This window comes from Cebidichthys violaceus, unplaced genomic scaffold (assembly GCF_023349555.1).
Source record: "Cebidichthys violaceus isolate CVI_PGR_0920_01 unplaced genomic scaffold, fCebVio1.0.p SCAF_8, whole genome shotgun sequence".
In the NCBI taxonomy this organism is placed as follows: Eukaryota; Metazoa; Chordata; class Actinopteri; order Perciformes; family Stichaeidae; genus Cebidichthys; species Cebidichthys violaceus.
In genome coordinates, this window is record NW_027176964.1 from 11473798 (window position 1) to 11482299 (window position 8502).

Here is an 8502-nt window from a genome sequence, read left to right on the forward strand (position 1 = left end):
AGGGCCTCTCGAGCAAATTCTTTTTTTTCTTTCTTTTTTTACATTAAGTCTTTCTGACAAAGTTGTGGTGAAAAGGGTTATCACTAAATATTTTAACACTTTTCATCTACATCCTTTTTCACTGATGTATTATGCCAAACTGCTGAGGCATATAAATTGAATGAATACTTAGCAATGCTCTACCTGCAAAACTAAAGGTTAGTAATTAGAAGCTGGGCAATGAGAGAAATAACTTGAAAAAAAAAGAGGAAATTATTCCTGAGTGTGGGTATTAATCCCTTTGAACACCTCTCATAAAGCCACTGTTTCAGTATCCAACAATTTCATACCCCAACCTTTAAACCAATTTTACTATAGATAGAAGCTGTGAAGCATCTGACAGAAGCACCTTATTGATGTCAACATAAAAAAAAAATTCACAAAAACGGTGGGTATTGAGTTTAAGTTGTCTGCCTAATACATTGTTGCAAAGTACTCGGATGCAAAATAGATCTCTATACAAACCTTTGGAATAGCTAAACCACACAGGCTACTGGAGGGCAATTAGAACTTGAGCCCTTGTGGCCTCTGCAGCCAAGCAGGCGGGGCCTCCTGACACCCCTGGATGGGCCTGATGGAGTGGAGCTTCATCTGCCTAACGGCTTGGCAAAGCTCCACAGGCCTGGACGAACACAACAGGCCTCCATCAGGCCAACTCTCTCTGTCACAGCTTACGTGGCCTATTGTACATAAGCGCTCATTAACGACACAAAGTCATGTTGGTAGCTCACTAATGCATGTGTAGGAATAAAAAAAAAAAAAAGATCCACAATCAAAGTGGTTCTACAGTGGTGCTACTGTAACTTTATTCTGTTTTCCACATGGACCAAAAAAAAAATCACATTCTGAAAACTTTATGAAAAAAAATATTTTAAAATAATAAACATCCTCACACATTTATACATGTAAGTGTTTTCTAGAAAATTTCTGTTTTATTTCTTTGGCTTTTTCGTCCACTGTTGTCAACAGGGATTGTAACAATATAAACAAAAAAACTATACAGCTGACAGTGTGGATGCTGTCATTTCTAAAGGCCATGATATACAAATCATTTTCTGAAGTGATGTAAATAATCCTTACACTTCCTTATGCCACAGGGGACTTCCATTGACAGACACCTTTCCCTCAAAGCATTGCCACAGTACTCAGTAAAACATTTAGTGAAGGAATGATAGCACTAACTTAATGACACATTATTTTGTAAGATAGTGGAAAGCATGAGTAAAATGCATCGCAAGTTACTCTTCCCTTGATTCCATTAAATTAGATGTTTTTTTCTGTGTTTCAAGAGCCAGAGAGAAACTTTTATTAGGAAAATATACTTTGCTAGCCTAGCACCCTTCTGCATAATTGTAATGCACACACATCAAATAAACACAGTATAAACACACAAGCAATATTTTCATGAACGTATGTCTCTGACAAATGTCATTTGCTTCTGGTTCCAACAGCTACATCAAACTGTGCTACTTCCAAGGGTTAGAGAGGCTGCCAGCACCCATTAACTTTCTAACTCCTAATCCGCCTGTCTTTAATGAATATTTAGTCAACAACGCAATAAAGAGCATCCTTTACCAATAAGATGAAGATTAAGACAGCGCATAATAAAAAACATTGATATGGTGTGCCGTATATGTAAATTAGAAATAGTATAAATGTTCAAGCTTGAGGGGAGGGGCAAAGTTAAGCAGGTCTTGAAAAGGATTTTTCAGGGGCAGCTGAGGCCATTCTGTCTATGGCTGAGAATCCGGGTTAATCGCTTTAAAAGCAGTAATTAGGTGTTAAGAGGTATGCTTGTCTGTTTAAATTAGCCTCCGAGCCAGATTACTCTCTGTGACTTCCGATAACCTCCACCATCAGGACTCAATGCTCTCCAAAAGGCCAGTTTAATGATTTAAATAAGACACATATCACTTTTGAACCGAATCAAACCTAAATTTAAGTGGGAGACGTTTTTTTTTAATTTAAAACTTGCTTACAAAGGACCCAAAAATATACTCGACATTCTGGACAATAACTACACTGTTCAGGGGAAAAAAATAGATTGAAAATACAAAGACAAAAAAAAAAAAAAAAAAGAGACAAAGGGAGAAAAAACCTCTTTTCACAAACCAAATGTATACTAACATTGTCTAGTTCTGACAATCTAGATACCAGCACAGCACCATGTTCATGAAACCTCATAAAGATATTGTCACTTCAGGGGATTACACCCAGGTTCATGTAGACAGAGTTGGTGTCAGTATTACATTTTTTTTCGAAAATATCTTTCTTTCCAATAAAAAGGATTTAAGACCGCAAATGATGCTACTTCTGACCACATGGCTCTTCTTAGCCTCTCATATTTCAGTTTGCCAGGACTGTCTCAAATGTATCAGAAATGTACTAAGTTAACCCATAAAAACCCAAACCAATTTTTCCTTAAAGGAAAATTATAGGGGATATAAAACAGACTAAATTGACCGCTTGGAACACATTTCTGAAAATATTTTCTAAATACTAACACCATAGAGCCAAAGATCTGAAATGTTACATATATGTCACAATGGGTGTTTATGTATAAATGTATTAGTCATTTGAAAATCAATCACAGTAACAAAGTTATGCCTTTTTAATTTGCACATATCAAAATTATAACTTTTCTGGGTAAGTTTAACCAAAAACAAGACAAACATGTCTTCTCCTTGGTTGATCTTCAGTGCATCCTGAACACTGCGTCGTTCATTCTAGGATAGTTAAATCTTGTTTGTTTGTGTTTTATTTACTGATGTGCAATAATACATGTTACTAATAATTTAATCAATTTGACATTATTTTATGTTTATAGTTGTTTGAATGTCTTTTAAATTCAACAACAGAATGTATTTTAACTACGAATAATTGAATTAGTAAAATCCATTGAGCAGCTCATTACTCATTTTCTTATTGTGACAAATATGTCACATTGGTTTTTATGAGACTATTATAAGTTTAAAAGCCCGATGTGACATATCTGTCACAACAATATTTTCCTAACTTTTTAGACATAAATTAGCTTGATGAACATGGTTAGAACAGTTAAGAGCTAATGTAGGACATGTTATCAATGCATTAGAATTGTAAAATGTGTTGAAACTTACCTTTAGCAACAAAAACAAGCTTTTTGAAATTAAGCTAGTTCTGTCAAATGTGCCAACCAGCCAGGCAGCCATTTTAGAAGTGATGTCATGGGTACCCAAATTAACTCAGTGTAGCATGACCTTACCAGGATGTTCAGTATGTGTCCCTTAGGGACGTCAAGAGTTAAAATCAAGGATACTTACATTGTCTGTGACAACTGTGTCACTATGGGTTCTTATGGGTTTTAACGTTGACACAAAAGTGTTGAGGATTTTCTCTAAATAAGAGTCTATTCCAAAACTGAACCAAAATAAATGCCCCTCAGAGATTTAATATTTTTTTCCTGAGGGCTAAACAAATTTTAAATGATCTTTTTTTAAAGTTTATTTTCAGCCCAAAAATGCCCAAAAATGTCATGTGTCGTCATCATGGGTATATGAAACAAACAGTGGAAAAGCAGTTTGTAAACATTCATGGGAGCAGCTCAAAAATCCCTCCCCGGTGCCTCATCAGATCACATGTGCTGCCAGGTTTTATCCATTGACTGAATGTGCTCTTTGGCCTTCATCCTGAGTGCTGCGATGCTCGAACTCCTGTCATCCTCCATCGGGTATTTATCGTTGAAGCTGGGTGGGCACTGGTAGGGAGGAGGGCCCATTGGCTGCATACCTTGGACCATGCCAGGCGGGGTGTTGAGATAGCTGTGGCTCGGATAGGCAGGCTGCAGGCCCTGCGGTGAACCCATGAACCCTGGAATGGTATGCATGGGTGTAGCACTGGAGATGGGCGACGTCAGCCAGGGATCAAGGGGCATAGGGGTGGCCCCTGGCCCCAGGCTAGGAGGCATCGGAGGACGGTTGAAGGATAACATGGGGGAGTCATGGAGCTTCATGGTGCTAGTGTCCATCTTCTCTTGACGTCTCCACTTGGCCCTTCGGTTCTGGAACCACACCTGGATAAAGATAAATTAATTAAGAATTGGTGCAGTGAGGCATTGGGACACAATAGCAAAAATCATTCATCATAAAAATACATATACATATAAGTAACATTTAGATAATCTTAGTAAAACAAATTTTGGAAAAGTGGTTTTATGAGAAGTGTTCATGGGTGCAACATGAAATATGGAAAACAATTATGATAAAATGTTGAATAAATTGTGCTCTGTTGAATTAAAAATGATTCCGGATTTTAGGCCTAATTGGCCATAACTTTAAGCTGCAGTTTTCTGCTCAGTAACCATGTAACCAATACCACTACCATGGCTTTGTACCAACACCTCATACCATTAGAATATCATATAGCCTTTACCTGAACACGGACTTCAGGCAAGTTAACCTTCATTGCCAACTCCTCACGGCTATAGACGTCTGGATAGTGGGACTTCTCGAAGGCTCGCTCCAGCTCGTGAAGTTGATAGGTGGTGAAGGTGGTCCGGTTTCTTCTGTGTTTTTTTTTAGTGTGCTCTTCCTCTGTAACGGCCTCTGGAGACTCCTCAGCATCGTCCACTTCCTTCTGCAGGTTACTCATTTCTTCATCACACTTGTCAGCGGAGAATAGGTCAGATTCTAAAATGAATATGAAAGGATACATATAGATGCAAGAAAAAGTATATCCTTTAACACATCCGTTAATTCACATTTTACATCCATTGCACTTTTTATTTTTTTTCATCATTTACAAACATAAAACCAACAGTTTTGGAACATCTAAACAAACAAATATACAATTTCAATAAAATAAAATAAAAAGGTAAACGGTTTATGTTTGGGAGGTTTTACTCTATGCATCTTCTGAGTTAGATCCACTAGATCAGCTGTCTTTTCCGTAGTGTTCATCACTGTTTTGGGTCCTGGATAACGTCCATGTCACCCACTTTTCTTCCATTTGTGCTTCTTGCAATCTCAAATAATGCAACCATTTTTCTATTTTCTATGTTTCCTCCAATGTCTTTATCCATTGTTTCCAGCTAGGTGGATCCGCTCTACCCGATTTATTTGTGATAAATTGTATAGCCAATGCGGAAGTGCCTTAAACTTGCATTCTTTCTAATGGCCACCAGGGGGCGACTCCTCTGGTTGCAAAAAGAAGTCTGATTGTATATAAGTCTATATGAAAATGACCCTACTTCTCACTTGATTTATTTTCTCAGTAAACATTGTTAACATAAGATGATGATCTCAATCAGTCGTTTTAAGTCTTTTTCAATACATGACATGCATTTAGTAAGGGATGTTCCCATTTAGAGTAAAATAGACAAATTAAGCAGGGTATGCTTTAGGGCGTGGCTAACTTGTGATTGAGAGCCTTGTCCGGTCTGGGTGTTGTCTGCGGTTTTGTCTTTCAACTTTCACATGGTGTTTTCAGGTCATGAAAGTTGACTGTCGCCGTTTTGGATGCCCAAAAATGTCATATTCAGCGTTTGGTTGTACCACCCTCTTGTGTCACTTCTGATTGCAAAAAAAAAATAATTGGCAACAACCAAAAACCAAGCTGTTGATGGGAGTTTATACCTGAAAACATCACGTTTCTAGGCAAGGAAATACATATGTGTTTTCCTTTTCAACAGTTACTCCCCACATTACTTATCACCATGTCATGTCTTGTTTCAACCAGAAATGTAGTTACCAGCATTAGAAATGTCTTACTATCTGAACTTTGTTGCATAAACATGGATCACATTCCACATCTTTTCCAAAAATTAGGTGTCGTATTTCATTTGTCCCAGAGACTGCCCCATATCTGTTTATTTAATATCAAATAGTTAATGAATGCATTATACTTGACCTACTATAGCTTGTCTTTTGTCTAGTTTTACGACAACAAATATGTCAACAGAAGAAAACACCTCTACTTATGTGTGATTGTTGATCATTTCAACACAGATGAAACTTTTGAACCTGCAGCCTGATCAAAAAGTGAAATCTTAACTCTTCTCATGATAAAACAGCTTAATGACTGATGCCCTTTATACAGTTGAGGGCTTGCAAACACCAGGGGTTTGGCAAGTCCAAATGGCATCACGTCTTTCACTGAATTCTTCCCCTACAGTAATCATAGTAACAGATGCCACCAGTTAAACCTATGATTCCCTGCCTCCTCTAATCTAACAAGGGACTTGGCTTCTGCACAAGTTGAGTAAACAGTCATAGTCCAGATTATGTCTTCCAAAACATGGATGTAGAGCAAGTGAGCCAATAATGAGATGCATCAAAGCTCGTTAATCATTCCAAATCGTTTAAGGCAATGTGGTCAACAGATCAATGGCTTGAAATTATGATGCCATGTAGCAAAATCTTTGCTTTCCAGCTAGTTTGTGAAATCTTTAAAGCATGAATGTTTTAAAGGGTACACCATGAATACACAGAGCAGTATGATGGCTTTTAATACCGATTTAAAGTTACCGTTTGCTTTCTGCTGAATGGAAGAAAACTATTTCTTCCACATCATCACCGTCCATTGTATCGTTATTGACCGTAATATAGGGAACTCTGGATTAAACATGAAACTCTTTAAGCAAATGAGTCACTGTGGCGTTGGCATATGTTATAATTACATCTGTACAAGTTACAGGTATAAAGCACCCTAATAGAAGTGTGTAGTTTACGATATTATTCATGTTTATGGAGCAAATTATCATTTCGATCACCACAAGTGTGGTGAAAAAAATTAAATAAGCTTAATATCTAAATTGATCTAAATCAAACTCTTGCAAATTTTGCCCCAAGACCCATATCAAAGGCTTACAAAATCTTGCTTTAGTGTATGAAGCACTTAAATAGTAGCAGTATGTTTTTTCATAGGTTGTAGCTACGTTAACATACCATATACCAGGCGATATGAAGACAGTCATTCTTTATTACACCCTACATATTGAGAAAATGATTGTGTCTCTGGGTTATTACAAAATCTGCAGTTATCAGGTGTACACAAGACGCATATGAGTAGCAGGCCAGCTTAATGCATGGCCACTGAGAGTCGATATGAGTTGCGATTGATCATGTCCATTATTCTACAGCATTACATTACAGCAGTGATTTTATTGGTTTTTGAAAATGGCTTCATGTCCATAGATTATATCAAAAAGTATAGCAATGTTGCTTTAGATCATGTAAGCATACAGCAGGTGAAGTGTTATGTCTATCCCCGTTATCTCTAAACGATTTTTAGCTACAAGTAGTCATAACAGAAACACCATGGTTTTAATTATTTAACTCAGATCAAGCTTCATATAGATTAAATTCAATTTTAGAACAAGCAGATACAGAGTGATATTGTCAGGTATTGTAAATATGTTTTTCTAACTTTAAAGCAACCTAAGAGTACAGTTAATTGGAAAATGAGGATTCAGCAGAGTAGCATGGGACACTCATCAGACTAGGAAACAAACATTACTAGGGCACTAAAAGATGTTTGCTATTATTTCAGCTTTTTTTGGCTGCCTTTGTATTTCTGTGAGAGTCCGATCGGCATGAAACTACATTCCTGAAAAAAATGTAGTACTATGCTTCCCTTTTCCACTCACCAAAACTGCTATCGTTATTGCTTATTTTTAATTTTCTAGACTTAAGTGCTAGTTATATTTACATACTTTGCATGACTGTCCTTTCAAACAACCAAATAACTCATCATGAGAGTAGTTGATAAAAGGTGACACTTGAACTTTTTTTATGGAAAGTCACTGGTCAAATACTTTTGGGAAATCTGTGTGGGTGTTTTAAACCAGACATATAACACTATGACAACCTTACAGCTCTTCTTTCGCTTGTTGTACAGACAAAATCTCCATTATGGTCCTGCATTAAAGAGTTTTTGTGCCTAATAGTTTCTTTTCTGAAAGGACTCACCATGGTAGGTAGAATGTTGGGAGCTGTCACCCAGTTCTGGAAGGTGCCCATAGGGATCTGGGGGGAGCTGCTTCTCAGGGTGCAGTGTGTTTTCTCCGTTGGCTTTTTGGCTGTCATCATCCCCTTCCGAATGGAGTAAAGGGTCCTGGTCTTTAGTGAATCCCAGTATAACATCAATACTGTGGACCCTGCCTCCACCGCTTGACCCAGCACCTTTTGCCAAGTCATAGTTGTCCAGGCAACTATCGTCCACTATTCCCAGGGTATCCATTGACAAATGCATTCGAGCCTTTTGAGACACCTTTTCTCTTCTTTGTCAGAAAAAAGCAAAATGCTACCAAGTGTGACAAAGCAGGGCAGTTGTTGTACAGAGCTATTGTTCTGCTTCACGTGAAATGGAGCAGATTTATGTGAAGCGTGAGGGCCGTATCCTTCAAGGAGGCTGAATATATTGTTTACACAAAAGACGAACCAATTCACATCTTTGTCTGCAAGGGAATGAGAGAAAAGAAACAAG

At 37.6% G+C, this 8502-nt stretch overlaps 1 protein-coding gene across 1 annotated transcript; it reads right to left on the reverse strand.

Annotated features, from left to right (window-relative positions):
• Positions 1-3652: 3652 nt before the first annotated feature.
• LOC137865939 (retinal homeobox protein Rx2-like) lies at positions 3653-8268 on the reverse strand. The gene is made up of 3 exons (XM_068701530.1): positions 7986-8268; positions 4450-4706; positions 3653-4090 (listed from the first exon to the last, which is right to left on the reverse strand). The coding sequence occupies exons 1-3, from the start codon at positions 8266-8268 to the stop codon at positions 3653-3655; spliced, it is 978 nt and encodes a 325-aa protein (XP_068557631.1).
• Between the last annotated feature and the right edge of the window lie 234 nt (positions 8269-8502).

What these genes read in the sequence shown, in the direction of transcription:
- LOC137865939 (XM_068701530.1), bottom strand. Translation starts at nt 8,268, where the DNA reads ATGCATTTGTCAATGGATACCCTGGGAATAGTGGACGATAGTTGCCTG. An exon ending in CCAACATTCTACCTACCATG is followed by an intron (nt 4,707 to 7,985) that starts GTGAGTCCTTTC and finishes TATTCATTTTAG; the next exon opens with AATCTGACCTATTCTCCGCT. An exon ending in TGCCTGAAGTCCGTGTTCAG is followed by an intron (nt 4,091 to 4,449) that starts GTAAAGGCTATA and finishes ATCTTTATCCAG; the next exon opens with GTGTGGTTCCAGAACCGAAG.